Genomic DNA, 18837 nt, shown 5'->3' with positions numbered 1-18837 from the left:
TAGAAATGTGGCTGAACCAGATTGCGGTTGCAAAGTGATTCTGGGGAGGAGCGGATGAGACAGTTAAACACTTCCTGCTGTAGTCACTGCTTTAAGCCCCAAGGAAATGTTGTTGGTCTGGAAGATGAAATGCCTGGGCATCTTAGCACTACCTGTCGCTCTGGAGAGTCCCCCCTCACCAGTCCCTCCACCCCCTGGGAGTGGGGAGACTGCAGGGAGCAGCCAGGATGGGACAGAAAGGAGCGGGTCCAGCTCTTGTATTTCATGAATGAAGTCATCTACGTTAGGGGGAAGGGTTTGATGACTTTGTTCTTAAAAGTTTTAAGTGTGAAAGATTATAAATGATGAAACCTCCCTTACCTAAATAAGGGCAGTATCGGCCAGGTGTGATCACGTCATGTATTAGCTGAGTTCTAATGTTCTGCCCAGTCTGGCCCAGTCTCCCCCAGGTTGGAGTGCCAGGGCCCTGACTGTGTAGACTGGTGTGCTGGCTGCTTTGCTGGTGATAGATGCCAAGGCCAGAAGGGACCATTGTGATGATCTACCCTGATCTCCTGTATAGCACAGGCCAGAGACCCCCCCCAAAGTCATTCCTAGTGCAGAGCTGGTAGAAAAACCTCCCATCTTGATTTAACAATTGTCAGTGATGAGAATCCACCATGACCCCCTGGTCAATTGTTCCAGTGGCTAATTGCTCTCCCTTAAAAATATACACCTTGTTTCCAGTCTGAATTTGTCTAGCTTCCACTGCCAGCCATTGGATCCTGGGGCGGGGGGGAAATCAAAGCTCCAAGGGTTGAGCCTCACAGCCCAGCTCCACAGCTTGTACACAGAGACCAACCCACAGCTGGCCCAAACACGCCACTCACCACGTCCCACTGCTTCCAAGCACGGAGTCTGCAGCTTCTCCCTCCGAAACTCCACTGTTGGCTGCCTCTGGTCATGGCTCCAGAAGGAAATGGTTCCATGGAAACCACTCTCTGGGGTGTGAACTTCCACAGCCTGATAGGAACAGAAACCACCTAAATATTGGGCTCGAGTGACTGGCCAGCCTCTGTCTCACTGCAGGCAAGGGAATGAGTGCATGATTGGAACTGCCTACTGCAATTGCATGACAGACGGCCTTGAGCAGAGACTGCTTGTGGCTGTAGCCGTAGGAAGTCCCCTGCAAGCTTCCCTTGCTCCCAGTATTCCAGATGCTTGTATAATGGCAATAACACTTCCCTGTCTCTACTGGAAAGAGAGGAAGTGAGGCCTGCAGAGTTCTGGAAGGCAGGGCTTGTGCTGCCAGAGGCTGGGGACAAAGCTGTCTCCATGCTGAGGGCAGGTGCTGGCGAGGTGCCTCACAACCATGGGCGGCGGGTGAAGGAGGAGGCTAGCCTCTGGCCTCTTCCCCCCTCTGCCCAAGTCCCCCGCCCCTTCTGTCCCCCTCCCCTGCTGGAGCCCAGAGCGAACAGCAAGCAGGAGGAGGCCTGGGGATGGAGTGTGAGCGGGGCCACACCAGGCTGTTTGGGGAGGCACAGACTTCCCCAGCCTACAATACCCGCCACCTATGTTCACAACCCAGGGTGCCCCTGGGGAGTGGCACAGGCAGGCATTGTTATGAGCTGGTACGTGACACTACAGTCCATCAGATAAGCCAAATGACTCATAACATGGCCTGGATGCCGTGTTGTCATAGCGACACTCTGATTTCCTTGGGCAATGGGGAGCCAAGTAGCTGTGCCGGAGTGGTATCAGTCCTGAGCATGGGAGGGATAAAGGAGGAAACGATTTTTATCTCCCTAGATTGACTCACCTTTCACACAGTCAGTACCGTGGGACATGGTCAGCAGCCAGGCGGCTTCATTAACCAGTTCTCTTCAGCAGGCGGAAACGGATGCTGCCGGCTCAACTCTCCCTCTCCTGAGAGCCCCAAAGTTACCTCTACTCCACATACGCTTGGTGGGGCCTCTTTTACTGATAACCAGTGTCTCTCAGAAACGGAGCCTGTCACCCACACTGAGAGGAACTAATCCCATGGCACTTGCTTCTGGCATGTGTAACTTTTTTTTTTTTTTTTTTTGTGCCCTTCAGTTTGGGCGACGCAGTTACAGCTACAGCTGGGGGAACAAACCCTGTCCCTTCAGCAAACGTACTGGGAACTCTCTGCAATTGTTAGTCAAGGAACTACAAACTCTAGTGAATACTGTAAGCTCCTTCTCCTTGGGTAGGGTGACCAGATGTCCCGATTTTATAGGGACAGTCCCGATTTTGGGGTCTTTTTCTTATATAGGCTCCTATTACCCCCCATACCCACTGTCCTGATTTTTACTTGCTGTCTGGTCACCCTATCCTTGGGGTCCCTGAAGGCCAATCTAATGGTCACTAGAAGAGGTTCTTTCAAGTCGGGCTGGCTGCTGACTGCTTTAGTGTCTCTAAAATGGAACATCTCAGGCTGCTGTTGGCACCTTTGCTGTCAGTTTGTTTCCTTGCCCTGTCAGGATTCGGATGCCTGGAAACGTGCTCCGGCATATAATGGTCCAGCAGCTTCACCTTGAGCCTGTGGAAAGCGCCTGAGGCCTTGCTGTGTTTGCACACAAGCACCACAGGTTATCTGGCTCACCCTGTGTTTGTGGGAGATAGGCTTAGCGTCTTGGTCGGCTTCGTTGATGTGCAGTGGGCTTCCACCACCTGGCACCATAAAGCCACTTGTGCTTCCTTGCCCTGACCCAAATACCACAAAGGATAATAGAATTGGCTAAGGCGTGAAACTGCTGCTGGTGTTGGGTGGGACCATGTGCTACTGGGCTGCCATCTAGAAACACCCTGAAGCTGTGAGATGAATTAGTCCCACAGAAATGACTGCGAACTTACACTGCCTAATCAAGCTGCCTCAACTAGCTATGGGCAGCTCAGGATTACACAGGCAGATCCCTCCAGCCTAGCCAGACATATGGATCGTGTCTGTGCACAAGGACATTGCTCTGGGCATGCTGCATGCACCTTCTGTGTCAGTGGAGCAGGATGTGGAGGGGCCACTGTGCCCCCATGGGAGGGACTGGATGGAAGGATTCATTTGGACAGCCCTGGAACCCTGTGTGTAGAGCTGCCAGGTGTGCTATGAGCTAAGCTGTGCCTGCAGCGTGTGTGTGCCAGGCTTCCCAGCTCCTAGAGCTGGAAAAGGAGGCTCCGTTGTCAGAGCCACTGGCCCTTGCTGAGGCTGCTGCTCTGGAAGCAAACCTGCAAACTTGACTTGCAGCATCTCTGGGCACATCTACAGTGCAACCCCTCCCTACCCCCCCAGCTCAGCCAGTCTGAGCCCAGGTCAGCTGCTGCGGGCTCCCACTACGGCTCTAAAAATAGCAGCGTAGCCCTTCTCCCTCGGGCTCTGAAACCCAGCGAGGTGGGTGGGACTTAGAGCCAAAGTGGGAACAGCTCTGCTGCTATTTCTAGCCCCGTAGCATGAGCCCCAGGCAGAGGACCTGGGATCTGAGACTCACTGCGACTACTGTGGTTTGGTTTTTTTGGTATGTGTGTTTTTTCTTTTTTTGCCATGTAGACATGCCCTTTGACAGCACAGATTGCATCTCTGCAACCCTGCTGGGTGTACCAAGGCAGAGCTCTTCAATCTGGATGTGAAGGGGCACTTCCTCGGCTGTGCCCAGGCAGGCAGGGGCTGGATGTGCAGCCCCATGGGCCACCTGCCACTGTGAAGCAGCTGCAGTCTTGTTTGTCAGATCTCCTGGAATTCCAATTGCTGGTCTGTATTTGTGCCATGGGCACGAAAATGCCTCTCTCTGCAGAGGGCCTGGACTGCTGCAAGGGCCGAGGAGTTTCCTTGCCATCTCAGGCTGCTCTGACCATGCCACGTGGACAGAGTTTCTCAAACGCAGTGTGAGATTTTTCTGCACTAAAGTGTTTCCTTCGCTGCCTCTCAGGGCGGTGGTAGTGCACACCCAGGGCTGCCTGCATGACTCCACCATGGCTGTTACACACCGTAATCTCCACCCAGGACTTAAAAAATCACTACTCCCCTTTCTGCCTGTTGTCCCGCTGTGCTCCATTCCTCGCCCACTGGAGCTCACGCTCCAGCAGTCATTTCAGTAATTGTTCGTCTATAGTCCCCAGTTGGTGCAATACCTCCCTAACAGATCCCTCGCCTGCTCTTGGTAAGCACCAGATATCTTTGAGAAGGGGGAATGAAGACATTGAAGAGTAAGCTGCTCTCATGTGCGGCAGCCTGGAATAGCTGGTCCACCCCATTCCCGCGTGTCTCCTGCTCACTTCCAGTGCAGCGCTAGGACGGCATGATGGACAGCGGGAGGCGGCAGGTGCTGTGGTGTAGTCTCTGAGCGAATGCCCAGCAGAGCTTGCTTAGGAGAGCGATGTCAAAGTGACACTGTCAGGTGGCTGAGCCATAAACCAGGATGTAATTGTGCCTGTGAAATCTGGGCATTCAAACAGTGCCGAGGATTGCGGTGTGTGGTACCTCCTGGCACAAAGAACCAGCCAGGGAATCTGAGCAGCCCCCGTGATCTAGCCACAATACCTTGGTCTCTTGTACTCGCGGCCTGTGATAAAGCAAGGGTGGGGATGTTTGTAAGTGCTCTGCCTCCACTGACTTCAGGGAGAGCAACATCAGGCCAGCACTGAGCACTTTTTAATCATCCCTACCCTAACTTGTCTTCCCTGTCCCCCACCCAGCTGCCAGACCTCCTGTTCCTCCTCCCCCACCAGCGACTCCTGCAGTGAAGCTCTTAATTTTCTGTAAGCCAGGGGTCACAGCACTGATTGGGGGGGTCACTTTCATATTCGATTTTAAAAGCTGCCACAGAACTTTCATCCTGCTGCACAAATCCCCAGGGGCTGCAGGGGGCTTTGCTGCATAACTTAGGGGGGCAGCTTGCCACAGGGATCTGTCTATCTGATCACAGTGCGAGGGAGGGCATGTCTCTCTCACAGTGCAGGTAAACAGTGTCTTACAAAAAACTCTCTGGGTGCTTCCATACTTTTAATGCTAGAAAAAAAAATCTGGCCCATAGAGCAGCTCAATAAATAACATGAGTGTTAAACTGAGCAGCACTCAGCATTTCCGATACTGAGAGTTGATTCCAATTCTGTTCTGCCATTGTTTAGCCAGCAGTACGATATCTCTCCTGCACCCTCCGGGCTTACAAAACCCCTAGCCTTTTCTCTAAGGGAGAGGTCCTTTCTTACCCACCTGACTCTAGATTCAGCTCAGTCTACGATGGACATACGATGTTACCATTTTTAGTTTTTGCATAACCTGTCAGCTCCCCGGCCTGGAGAAGTGTCCTAGCTCATACTAACGTAGCAAGCTTAACCTTGAGCCTGGGTAAAGCCCCTTAGGTGTTGCTTTGTACGGAGGAGAAGTTCTTGGATGCTGGTTGCACAAGCTGTCTGGCTCACCCTGATGTTCCATGGGAGATATGCACATCAACCAGTAATACGCAGTAAGGCATTGTGCTAGGTGAGGAATGTAAAATGGCTTAGTGACTTCTTTGTAAAAGATCTCGCCCCCTGTTCTCTGCTCCCCTAGGATCTCGTGGACTGGCACAAACCATTGCTCTGGCAGGTGGGCCATTTGGGGGAGAAATATGACGAGTGGGTGCATCAGCCTGTGGACCGGCCAATTCGCTTGTTCCACTCGGATTTCATAGAGTCCCTCTCTAAAACAGCATGGTAAGTGTCGTCTGAGGGAGGCTTACAGCAGGTCTGGCCTTGTCTGACCCCTCCCCCAGGGCTTGTGCTTCTTGGCACGTCCAAGACTAGAATCTCGAAATAGAGGTTCATTGTGAGACCATGTCCCCAGGGGAAGGGGAAGGAAGCTGGGCCTGTTGGATGGACAGGAAGCTCCTGGGGTCCAGCAGGGAAAGACGGCTCAGTGCAGTGACTCTGAGATGGGCCGAGCTCAGATAACAAGACACAGGGCCGGCTCCAGCATTTCTGCCGCCCCAAGCGCGCAAAAAAAAAAAAAGCCGCGATCGAGATCGGCGGCGGCAATTGGGGGGGGAGGGGAAAGTCGCGAGCGGCAGGTCCTTCGCTCCTAGAGGGAGTGAGGGACCTGCCGCCCCCAAATTGCCGCAGGTGCCGCCCCTCTCCCTTGGCCGCCCCAAGCACCTGCTTGTTAAGCTGGTGCCTGGAGCCGGCCCTGACAAGACACATCCCATCTGGGAGCTTCTTGGAGCATCCAGGTGTTTCTGGAACCCTCAGGCTCTCTGCCTCGTCACCTACCACTCGCCAGTCAATATTGTATCCACAGTGACCGTGGTGAGACTTGCTTCTGCATCCCTCAGCGCCCCTCAAGAGATGAGGCAAAGGGGAGCAGCTGCAGAGCAATGTGAGGTGCTTCCGCCACAGCATTCCTACGATGGGAAGCAAGAGACCTGGAAACTGAGCCTGAGTCTTTGCCGTGGTCACGCACATCCCAAGCCACCGGGCTGACTCCCCTGCAAAGCAGCCTCTGGTACCAGGGCCTGCTCCTTTAGGATGTAGTATTGCTGCTGCTTAAAGCTCTTCTCCCAACAGTTTGTATTGGGTCCCCTCCTCCCTCTCTCTGAGCTTGAGCAGGAAGCGAGGGCCTGTGAAGTGTAGAACAGCCAGAACGCTGGCTTTGGGGCCACTGGTACAGCTGCCTCAATATCCCCCGAAGCATGTGCCCTGTTTGGAATAACTAAGGGCCAGTCTGCACTAGACGCACCACAGCGGCCCAACTGCATTGATGCAGCACATCAGGGGAGGACGCTCTATGCCGATGGAAGAGAGCTCTCCCGCTGGCACAAGAACTCCACCTCCAGGAGAGGCGGTAGCTACGTCTGCGGGAGAAGCTCTCCTGCCGACATAGTGCTATCCACACTGGCTCTTAGGAGTGTGAATAAGCCACACCCGAGTGACATAATTTACACTGAGCTGAGTGACGTACATTATACCAACACAAGTGGTAGTGTGCACAAGCCCTAAGTTTGCCATAGAGCACGGAGAAAGCTTGTGAATTTGCTCAAATGAATTCCTCTCTTCCATCCTCTAGGTACATCGTTATCATGGTGTGGATCCCTGTGGTGCTGTATCTCAGCTGGTTCTGCTACGCGTCTCTTGCACAGGGAACTACCAGACTTTTCTCGTCATTCACAGCAGGTACTGAACTCCAACGCAGCTCCACCTGCCCTGTCTAATCCGGGTCCCTTAAGCCCTAGAAAGGCAATTGCACTCACCTGCATCGCAGCAGTCCCGCTTTCCTGAGGGGAGTCACTAGCATGTACATTGGGACAAGCTCTCCCACTAGCATGAAGGGTCAAATCCGTGTGTGTGCGTGTACACATGTGTTGTGCGTAGAGGGCCCAGGGGCTGGGGGGCTGGCTGGCTTGCTTTCCACCACCCCACCCCACCGGTGCATGTTTGAAGCTACAATTAGTTGCATGGAACAGCAGCAAATTAACCCTTTTTGCCAAGTACAGCTTTTGAAATAACATCCAGTCTCCTTTAAAGCCAGTCATAGCCACAGTTGTCTGCATCCATCCCCATTCTGGGCTAAGTGTTACAGCTTGTGAGCGGCACCAGATCACTGGTTTGCTGCAGAAATCTGGTTGCTAGGGGCTGTGGTCTGGGGCAGCTGTAATCTGTCCATCACGGTGGTGCTTTTGGGCAAGGTGTATCAGAGGAAGAAAATATTGTACCAGTCCAGTGACTTGTGCCAAGTTTGCAACACTTCTCTGTTGTCAGTCCAGCCCCCAAAGCTTTTTACCGAGCACGTGCACGCGGGCTGCAGTGCTGGAACCAGATTCAGCTCCTGTGGTGCTTCACTCCAGACACACCTGCGCAGGCCTGCTTTATCCAGCTCCCTACGGCCGGATCCTGAGCAAAGACACAAGCCATTTCCTCTTTGTCCCACTTCACTAGAACCCCTTATTTGGCCCTTTTGGGTGTCTCTACACAGCGGCTGGGAGATGTAATTCCAGCTTGGGGAGATGTACACGTGCTAGCTCTGCTGGAGCTACCATGCTAAAAATAGCAGCAGGCACCCAAGTACAATCCCGTCTAACCCTGTAAATGGTGGAGTCTCTGTGACTTGAAGTCTTTAAACCATGATTTGAGGATGACAGTGACTCAGCCAGAGGTTAGGGGTCTATCGCAGGAGTGGGCGGGTGAGGTTCTGTGGCCTGCGATGTACAGGTGGTCAGACTAGATGATCATAGAATCATAGAATATCAGGGTTGGAAGGGACCTCAGGAGGTCATCTAGTCCAACCTCCTGCTCAAAGCAGGCCCAACACCAACTAAATCATCCCAGCCAGGGCTTTGTCAAGCCTGACCTTAAAAACCTCTAAGGAAGGAGATTCCACCACCTCCCTAGGTAACCCATTCCAGTGCTTCACCATTCTCCTAGTGAAAAAGTTTTTTTTCTAATACCCAACCTAAACCTCCCCCATTGCAACTTGAGACCATTACTCCTTGTTCTGTCATCTGGTACCACTGAGAACAGTCTAGATCCATCCTCTTTGGAACCCCCTTTCAGGTAGTTGAAAGCAGCTATCAAATCCCCCCTCATTCTTCTCTTCTGCAGACTAAACAATCCCAGTTCCCTCAGCCTCTCCTCATAAGTCATGTGCTCCAGCCCCCTAATCGTGATGGTCCCTGCTAGCTTTGGAGTCTGAGTCTGGGTATGTATTTGTGTGGCTAGTGTTCCCACTACCCATGAACTAGCTCCAGCAGTCAGCATGTGTACAGCTCCCCGAGCTGCGGATTACGCCTCCCAGCTTCAGTATGGAGGTACAGTTAGTGTAACAGAGGTGCACTCGCCATCTTTAGCTGTGTTTCTAACTAAATGGGGGTGTCCTCATGACTGTTTCTGCCAGTGGCTTGCTGCTCCCCCATCTCAGATGGCGTGGTCCCCAGAGCAGACCTTGGCTCTTTGCCAGGGCAGCAGATCACTGTGCCGCTGATGCTTGCTCCCAGTCCAGACAAAGATTTAAAAAAAAAAAATCACTGACTCCAGTCTCAGAAACCCCGGCTCTCGTGCCCTCTGTTTTTCTGGCCCTCCCTGCATTCATGTGTCATCCTGGTGTCGGATAGATATTGAGTCTCTCCAGATTTGAAGGGCTATAGGTGTCCAGACATCAAAGCCTAGCCCAGCCCCCCAGAGGGGTCTGTGAATTGCTTGTGATTCCTAGTTAAGGCTAAGGTTTTATCATGGTTATTTTTAGTCAAAAGTCATGGACAGATCACAGGCAATACACAGAAATTCACAGAACCCGTGACCTGTCCGTGACTTTACTAAAAATAACCGGGGGACAGGGCTAGGTAGGGGGAGGAATGGAGCCCTGTAGTGGGGGACTGCCAGCCAAGCCCCCCGCCATGGCGAGGGGCACAGTCCCAGGTCCAGCAGGGGTCGCACCCACGGGAGGCACACAGCCACCGCTCTGGAGCTGGCTGCGGCTGCAGGATGGGTGCATGGCTCCGGCTGCAGCCCCCGCCAAGCCTGGGGCACTGTGGGGCTGGAGCGCGTGGCCTAGCTGCAGCTCCCGGCGGAAGCCGCGGGGCTGGGGCTGCAGGGTCCTGGTTCCAGCCAGCCCCAGTTGCAGGGCAGGGGTGCACAGTCCCGCCTCCACCTCCTGAAGCCCTGGAAGTCCCAGAGGTTTGGTAAAGTCACAGAATCTGTGGCTGCCGTGATCTCCGTGACTAAATCGTAGCCTTATTCCTACTAGGAGGAGTCTGCAACAATTCCAGCATGGATACTGTCTAGTTATCTTTACAAAGAAAAAGTCGAGAAATTCAGCTGCATGAAAGCTGAGATTCCACTTTTTTGGGGTCCCCCAAATCAAGGGAACCCACAACCATGGGGCTTTGGGGACTGCAGAGGCCATCTCTGGTGGCCTCTAACCTGTTGTGGGGCATGCTGCTCGCCACTCATCCCTGTCCACTTCTGCAGCTGAATGGAAGCAAAAGAAAAGGCCAGCGCTGTCAGTCTGTAGTCCTGTATGGTTGTTTGCCAAGCCCATCCCTCAGTGCTGCTGGTGCTGGGCAGACCTCGCACAGTGTGTGGCTTGTTTGTGTGAAATCCCCCACTGGCCACCCTCCTGCCAGCAACAATTGCAGCCAGAGCATGTTGCCGCCTTTGTTTCTAATGTGCTGTTTTCCTCCCCTGAGCTGCATTCCTTTGGAGATGCCATTTGGTATCGGCGTTGGCTGTGTCCAGGGGTGGGTGAACGGTGGGGAGAGGGAGAATCTCCTCCTCCTCCTCTCATGTAGCCGTGTCCCACCAGAGCCTGCCGTGGTGGCGCGGGTGCAGCTCAATGGGCTGGAGGGGGCACTGCGTTTGGAGCAGATCACTGGCAAATGCTATTAGCTGGGGTCTTAAAGGGACATCTTCCACTTTGGAATCTAGGTGGTTTTTTTGTTTTGTTTTGTTTTTTTTAAACTAGTCTCAAGTAGCTTGAAGTGCTGCCTCTGTGCCCCATCCCCAGCCAACCTCTGTGCCTTTTTTATGAATAATCACATTTCTGACAGCAGGGCCTAAGGGCCAGCTAAGAACAGGCCCCCACTGTGCCAGGTGCTGTACAAACGCAGTAGCCGACAGTCTCTGCCTTGCAGTGCTTACAACCGAAATAGACCAGGCAGACGCGGGTGGGGGAAGGGCTAGAACAGACGAGCAGGGTGAACAGTGCGATGGCAGCAGAGAGCAGGGTAATGCTGTGACTTTTATTATTTTAGGGGCTGGGGTTGAGTGAGGCAGGGATCAGCTAAATGGAAAGAGCAGGGCTGGGCGGGGGATGAGAGGGACGGGGTGCGGGGGCAGAGCGTGAGAAGGGCAGGTGTGAAATGAAGCTGTGGTGAAAAGACCATGAGGCGGGGAAAAGGTTGGTGCAAACAGCCAGTGATGCAGAGCTCAGGAAGTCCAGTCAAACCTGTAGCTAGATCTCCAACTGTCAAGAGGATCCAAACTCCCTGCATTAGGAGCCAGCCAGGAGGGGCAGAAGCAGCTTTGTGACGCTAGGCAGACTTCCTAACGTGTATCTATTGGTGCCCCGCTGCGGTGTTCGCTCTGCTGTGCTCTCAGCTGGGTTAGGGAGAGCGCTTCCCCCTTGCGCCGCTACACGCTTGCAGAGAGTCACCCGTGCAACCAATTTGTTCTGGGGTGAGGCTTTCTCCCCTTCTTCCCCCCACCCCCCAAAAGCTAATTGTGAATCTTCTGTGCTGTTGCCTGAGGCCTGATCCATGACAGACCGTCAGTCACAAGAGAGAGGGCTTGTCATGCCCATTTTAAAGATCTAAAGTGTCAAACCAGTAGTTGTCAGATTCCTGGCCTCAGCTGGTAGCAAGTTGAACAGTCTGTAGCCGGGTCACGTGTGTGTGTGTGTGTGTGTGTGTGTGTTACCTTGTTCCTTTTTCAGTAAGCACTACTGCCTGCGGGAAGCATCCCCTAGGGAATGGGGCTGAGGGCGGGGGGGCACCGTAGGGGCATACTCCAGGCTGAGACTGAGGGCTGCATGTATCGTGTATCACTAGAAGTACGAACCACAGCAGCGTTTAGTGGGGAAGCGGGTAGGCACCACATGGCCCGAGTTGCTAGGGACTCTCACGCTAGCTGGCTTCCCTCTCCAGTGAACATTCCCCCCCAAGAATCTGGCTTTGCTTCTGCAGAGTAAATGACTGGGGATCCTACAAAGCAGCATGTTTGAGCCACGCCCTGGGAAAACAGCCTCCCATTGATGTGCTCTCCCTAGCTCACGCGTCCGGATCAAGGCAGATCTGTCTGTGGGACAATGGGAAAGAGCTCCAGCCTGGCAGCAGCCTCCACACGACCCTCCCTTTAAATACACAGAGAAGACATGGCAGAAGCCTCAGCTGCTCAATTAAAATCTGGTTTGGGGGCGGGGTTTAGTCTTAGCTGGGAGACTCCATGGTCCAGATGGTGGTTCTGCTGTTGCAAGCAGATTCAGAGGGGCTCTGGCCCTTTCCAGTGCGAGGGATATCAGGAAGTCAGGAGGGGCTGAAGGAGCCAAAGGGTGCAATGGGCGGGGTGCAGGAAGCAGGGGTGTGAGGGAAGAGATGGGGTGAGTTAGGCAGAGTCTGGAGAGAGGAAGAGATATGGAAGGAGTGGAGATCACTGAAAGCATCTGAGGGGGACGGGGCGGGTGGACATGGTCAGTGTTGCTCCAGGGGAGGAGGAGAACCTTGACTGTGGCATTTGGAGGGTGGAGAACTGAGAAACTGGAGGTGTTTGTAGTGGCCGAGTCAAGAATTGACAGGCTTTAGTAGTAAGGCTAGCTTGTTGCCAGAACAGAGCCTGGCTGGCAGGGGAGAGGAGAGGAGACTCCTGGCCCTCCTAGAGGGTCTGGGTGGATATGTCTGAAGCTGCTAAAGGGGAAATGCAATAAATCTGGGAAGCACAAAGTAAACGTGAAAGAAGCAGTGACCCATGACGTGATCCCCTGTCTTGCTTGCTAGCCGTGGTAGTGATGCATGGTTGCTGATAGCTGCATGTCTTCTTGTCGTGTAGAGTATTCCATCCCTGTGCACAAGTACTTCTTCCCATTAATCTTCGTGCTGGGAATGTTCCTGTGGTCCTTAGTAGAGTATCTCATCCATCGCTTTCTCTTCCACATGAAGCCGCCTGCTAGTAACTATTATCTCATCACACTGCATTTCTTGTTGCACGGCCAGCATCACAAGGTGAGTAGTGCTCACCCCTGCTTGCAATGTAGGGAGTGGCACAACAGATCTCTGGAGATAACAATCTCAGGCATGGGAATTGTGGAGCTTAGTTATGCATGTCAGCATGACTCGTGGCATCTCTCTGATTAGGAAAGGAGCACCACCCAGTGCTATTAGACTTGCCCAGAGCAACAGCCTTGCCACGAAAGCTAAAATTCAAGGTCTGACCGAAGTTGTGGAGGCATGCTTAGACATGCACAGGGCCAGCTCCGGTGGCAGCCTGCCAGTCTCTTGGCACATGGCATCGCAAGCCATATGCAGCAAGACTCCAGATGCAAGGCGTTTGCCTAAAATTTCTCAATGGTGACTGGAAATGCTTTAGCACCTGCGAAGGCTGCCGACGCAGGGTTGTGTTTCTCAACGACTCAAAGCAGGGTGAGGTGCTACATCCCTTCTACAATAGTAGATGCTTTAGCACTAGTGATGGGGAAATGCGGAAGCCTTGAGGCTTGTTGGGTAACTAGAAATTGGGTGAGTTGATTTGTGAATTTCATATCCCGAATCCGTGAATGCGGTGCCAGCTTCTTGGCTGGCAGAAATCGACATCACTCGATTGAACTCAAAGGAGCCGGGCCAGTCTGCACCGGGTAGGGGTCTGACCAGGTTGAAACTTAGATGGTTAAAAGTAGCTTTTAACAAACTTACCCTTCTGTGGGCACCTGAGCTGCCTTGGCAACCTCTAGCTTTGTTAGGGTTGGGAACGGTGGCAAAGTAGCTTTAGAAGCAGCCGCTGCTGCAACTAGAAGAACCCTAACCCCCGAAAGGCTGGCTTCCCCTGGGAGCTGGCCAGCGTAGCCAGCCTAACACCCCTGCACCTGCAACAGGCGCGTGTAGACGCTTCTGACGCTGCTCGGAAGCTCCCTCATGATGCCTCAAACACATCGCCTTTGACCGGTCAGAGGCTCCACCATAGCTGCTTCTAGACCCCGAGAGCAGAGGCAGACGTGTTTGTAGCTTCTGATCTGATGGTAATTATTCACGTTGCCCCCTCTCTGTCTGGGTCATGTGAACCAGGAGAGTATCACACCTGGGTTCCTTAAACGCGCTAGGAACTCATCCTGTCCATTGTCCTTCTCTGCCTCCAGTCTCCATTTGACAGCTCCCGTCTGGTCTTCCCTCCCGTGCCTGCATCGCTGGTGATTGGGTTTTTCTACACCCTCTTGCGCCTGCTCCTGCCTGAAGCAGTTGGCATGTCCATGTTTGTCGGTGGGCTGTTTGGTTATGTTGTCTACGACATGACTCATTACTACCTGCACTACGGCTCGCCAAAGAAAGGCACCTACCTGTACGGGCTGAAGGCTTATCACGTGAAGCACCACTTTGAACACCAAAAATCAGGTACCTGCCCCTTTCTCCTCCTTCCTGCTGCCCCCTCGGAACAGACATGTGACCAGGGAACACCGCTGACCCCTGGGGAGCCTGAGACAGCATGGCCGAGCCGAGGTCAGACTGTGCTCATTAGGGCTGCATCATCCATGCCTTGGGGCTTGGGGTGACGTGTCTCTGAACCATCATTCATCTCATAACCCCCCCCAGGCTTTGCTCTTCTCCTCTGAGTCAGCTGGAGCTCCGCTCCTGTGTGTGTAAATCTCCTGGAGACAAAACTGGGCCCACGCTTTTAATCACAAGGGCCTGACTTTCAGTGCCCAAGGCCACATTTAGGCAAAGAAAAAAGGGGCCTGATCCTCAAAGATGTTGAGCCCTGGCAGCCCCTCCCAAGGTCAAGAAAAGCTGCAAGTTCTCAGCAACCACTTATTGTGGTGCCTAAACGTGGCCTTGGGTACCTAAAGTTAGGCACGTCCGATTAAAAGCATGGGCCCAGTTTTGAGTTTCCAGGAGGTTTACGCAGCTGAGAAGTTCCAGACTGGCGGTAACGGCACAGACGCATACGCCACACCCCAACATGGCTTTGTAAACAGTGGTGGTACGTTCTCTTGTCAGTCTGTTTTCCTCCAGTTACTGTCTGACGTTTGAAGAAAGCATGGGACGCTTTGCCCCCTCTTGATTCACTTTCTTCAAACTTGCTGTTAATCAGGGGGGCTGAAATCAAGCTCAGGAAATTCCAGTGCATATGGCTGACTACTGAGCCTTAACTCTGACCCTGTTTGTATGTGCCTTGATTAAGGCAAGTTGTGTACTTGAGTCAGGAAACTTACTTTGATTTATTAAATGTGCAGATTTGATACTCTACAATTACATACAAACATATACAAAAAATTAATTTGAATCAGTTACAAACAGATGCTTCCTAGTCTACCAAGAATCCTATTTCAGAGCTTTTTACATTTGAAGCAAACCTTAACTACTTCCTTGTGTGTGCAGACCTAGGTAACGGGGACTGTGCACAGATGCACATGTGTACCTGACATTGTGACATTGTGTACCTGGCATTGTGACATTCCTTGTGACCAGAACGCTAGTATGTGAGATGAAGTTGAGCTTGTGTGATTCTATTGGTGCAAGAGGGCAGAGTTAAAGTGGTGCATTCAGCTGAACTTGGGAGGATTTTAAGGCTGTAAATAAAGCTACGGTAATGTAGAAGCTGGATGGATATCAATAATCATAGAATCCTAGAATATCAGGGTTGGAAAGGACCTCAGGAGGTCATCTAGTCCCACCCCCTGCTCAAAGCAGGACCAATCCCCAACTAAATCATCCCAGCCAGGGCTTTGTCAAGCCGGGCCTTAAAAACCTCTAAGGATGGAGATTCCACCACCTCCCTAGGTAACGCATTCCAGTGCTTCACCACCCTCCTAGTGAAATAGTGTTTCCTAATATCCAACCTAGACCTCCCCCACTGCAACTTGAGACCATTGCTCCTTGTTCTGTCATCTGGTACCACTGAGAACAGCTGAGCTCCATCCTCTTTGGAAACCCCCTTCAGGTAGCTGAAGGCTGCAATCAAATCCCTGCTCACTCTTCTCTTCTGCAGACTAAATAACCCCAGTTCCCTCAGCCTCTCCTCATAAGTCATGTGCCCCAGCCCTCTGATCATTTTTGTTGCCCTCCACTGGACTCTCTCCAATTCGTCCACATCCTTTCTGTAGTGGGGGGCCCAAAACTGGACGCAATACTCCAGATGTGGCCTCACCAGTGTCGAATAGAGGGGAATAATCACTTCCCTCAATCTGCTGGCAGTGCTCCTACTAATACAGCCCAATATACCATTGGCCTTCTTGGCAACAAGGGCACACTGCTGACTCATATCCAGCTTCTCTTTCACTATAATCCCCAGGTCCTTTTCTGCAGAACTGCTGCTTAGCCAGTCGGTCCCCAGCCTGTAGCGGTGCATGGGATTCTTCCTTCCTAAGTATAGGACTCTGCACTTGTCCTTGTTGAACCTCATCAGATTTCTTTTGGCCCAATCCTCTAATTTATCTAGGTCACTCTGGACCCTATCCCTACCCTCCAGCGTATCTACCTTCCCCCCAGCTTAGTGTCATCCACAAACTTGCTGAGGGTGCAATTAATCCCATCATCCAGATCATTAATAAAGATGTTGAACAAAACTGGCCCCAGGACTGACCCCTGGGGCACTCCGCTTGATACCGGCTGCCGACTAGATATGGAGCGATTGATCACTACCCGTTGAGCCCGACAATCTAGCCAGCTTTCTATCCACCTTATAGTCCATTCATCCAATCCATACTTCTTTAACGTGCTGGCAAGAATACTGTGGGAGACTGTATCAAAAGCTTTTCTAAAGTCAAGGTATATCACATCCACCGCTTTCCCCATATCCACAGAGCCAGTTATCTCATCATAGAAGGCAATCAGGTTGGTCAGGCATGACTTGCCTTTGGTGAATCCATGTTGACTGTTCCTGATCACCTTCCTCTCCTCCAAATGCTTCAAAATGGATTCCTAGAGGACCTCCTCCATGATTTTGCCGGGGACTGAAGTGTGGCTGACAGTCTGTAGTTCCCCGGGTTCTCTTTCTTCCCTTTTTTAAATATGGGCACTACATTTGCCTTTTTCCAATTGTCTGGGACCTCCCCTGATCACCACGAGTTTTCAAAGATAATGGTCAATGGCTCTGCAATCACATCAGCCAACTCCCTCGGCACCCTTAGATGCATTAGATCTGGACCCATGGATTTGTGCATGTCCAGCTTTTCCTAATAGTACTTAACCTGAGTAGTACTTTCACTACTGAGGGGTGCTCACCTCCTCCCCATACTGTGTTGCCCAGTGCAGCAGTCTGGGAGTTGACCTTCTCTGTGAAGACCGAGGCAAAAAAAGCATTGAGTACTTCAGTTTTTTCCACATCATCTGTCACTAGGTTGCCTCCCCCATTCAGTAAGGGGCCCACACTTTCCCTGACCTCCTCCTTGTTGCTAACATATCTGTAGAAACCCTTCTTGTTACCCTTCACATCCCTTGCTAGCTGCAACTCCAGTTTTGCCTTGGGCTTCCTGATTACACCCCTGCATGCTCTAGCAATATTTTTATACTCCTCCCTAGCCATCTGTCCAAATTTCCACTTCTTGTAAGCTTCCTTTTTGAATTTAAGCTCACCGAAGATTTCACTGTTAAGCCAAGCTGATCGCCTGCCATATTTGCTATTCTTTCTGCACTTCGGGATGGTTTGTTCTGGCACCCTCGATAAGGCATTTTTAAAATACAGCCAGCTCTCCTGGACTCCTTTCCCCCTCATATTAGCTTCCCAGGGGATCCTGCCCTTCAGTTCCCTAAGGGAGTCAAAGTCTGCTTTTCTGAAGTTCATGGTCCATATTTTGCTACTCTCCTTTCTTCCTTTTGTCAGGATCCTGAACTCAACCATCTCATGGTCACTGCTGCCTAGGTTGCCACCCACTGCTACTTCCCCTACCAATTCCTCCCTGTTTGTAAGCAGCAAGTCAAGAGGAGCATGGCCCCTAGTCAGTTCCTTCAGCACTTGTACCAGGAAGTTGTCCCCAACACTCTCCAAAAACTTCCTGGGATTGTCTGTGCATTGCTGTATTGCTCTCCCAGCAGATGTCAGGATGATTGAAGTCCCCCATTAGAACCAGGGCCTGTGACCTGGAAACTTCAATTAGTTGTCCGAAGAAAGCCTCGTCTACTTCATCCTTCTGATCCGGTGGTCTATAGCACACGCCCACCACGACATTACCCTTGTTGCTCTTGCCTCTAAACTTAACCCAAAGACTCTCAACAGGCTTTTCTCCCGTTTCAAACTGGAGCTCTGAGCAATCACACCGCTCTCTTACATACAATGCAACTCCTCCACCTTTCCTCCCGTACCTGTCCTTCCTGAACAGTTTATATCCATCCATGACAGTGCTCCAGTCATGTGAACTGCCTCACCAAGTTTCTGTTATTCCAATCACATCATAGTTCCTTGATTGTACCAGGACTTCCAATTCTTCCTGCTTGTTTCCCAGGCTTCTTGCGTTCGTGTACATGCACCTAAGATAACTAGCCGATTGCCCTACTTTCTCAGTATGAATCAGGAGGCTTCCCATCTTGTACCCTCCTCCTTGTGTTTCCTCCCGGTATCCCACTCCCCCACTTACCTCTGGGTTTAGGTCACCATCCCCCGGCGAACCTAGTTTAAAGCCCTCCTCACTAGGTTAGCACGCCTACCTGCGAAGATGCTTTTCCCTCTCTTCATTAGGTGGATCCCATCTCTTCCTAGCAATCCTTCTTCCCAGAACAGCATCCCAGAATCCAAAGCCCTCTCTCCGACACCACCTGCGTAACCACGCAATCACCTCCACAATTCGACAGTCCCTACCTGGGCCTTTTCCTTCAACAGGGAGGATGGACAAGAACACCATTTGCACCTCAAACTCCTTTATCCTTCTTCTCAGAGCCACATAGTCTGCAGTGATATGCTCAAGGTCATTCTTAGCAGTATCATTGGTGCCCACGTGGAGAAGTAGGAAGGGGTAGTGATCTGAGGGCTTGATCAGTCTCGGCAAACACTCCATCACATCCTGGATTCTAGCTCCAGACGAGCAGGACACTTCTCTTTGTTCCTCTTGGTTAGAAACTTAAGCCATCTAGTCAGCTGCAGCTCTGCAATGGCTTGACAGGTATATGGATGGGAAAATCTAGGTGCTGAGAAGTGGGTCTAAAGGTTTTAAGAAGTGGCTGCTGCTTTCTGAATTGGCACTAAAAT

At 52.0% G+C, this 18837-nt stretch overlaps 1 protein-coding gene across 1 annotated transcript in view; it reads left to right on the top strand.

Annotated features, from left to right (window-relative positions):
• The window catches only part of FA2H (fatty acid 2-hydroxylase), a 78142-nt gene that overhangs the window by 46355 nt on the left and 12950 nt on the right, over nt 1-18837 (top strand). The window contains exons 3-6 of the mRNA XM_065416764.1: nt 5543-5685; nt 7031-7137; nt 12499-12671; nt 13799-14051. Coding sequence (XP_065272836.1) covers nt 5543-5685; nt 7031-7137; nt 12499-12671; nt 13799-14051 — 676 coding nt within the window. The remainder of the gene's footprint in view (nt 1-5542; nt 5686-7030; nt 7138-12498; nt 12672-13798; nt 14052-18837) is intronic.

This window comes from Emys orbicularis, chromosome 14 (assembly GCF_028017835.1).
Source record: "Emys orbicularis isolate rEmyOrb1 chromosome 14, rEmyOrb1.hap1, whole genome shotgun sequence".
Lineage (NCBI taxonomy): Eukaryota > Metazoa > Chordata > Testudines > Emydidae > Emys > Emys orbicularis.
Note: the sequence above shows the minus strand (reverse complement) of the source record. Positions and strands in the feature narration are given on the sequence as shown.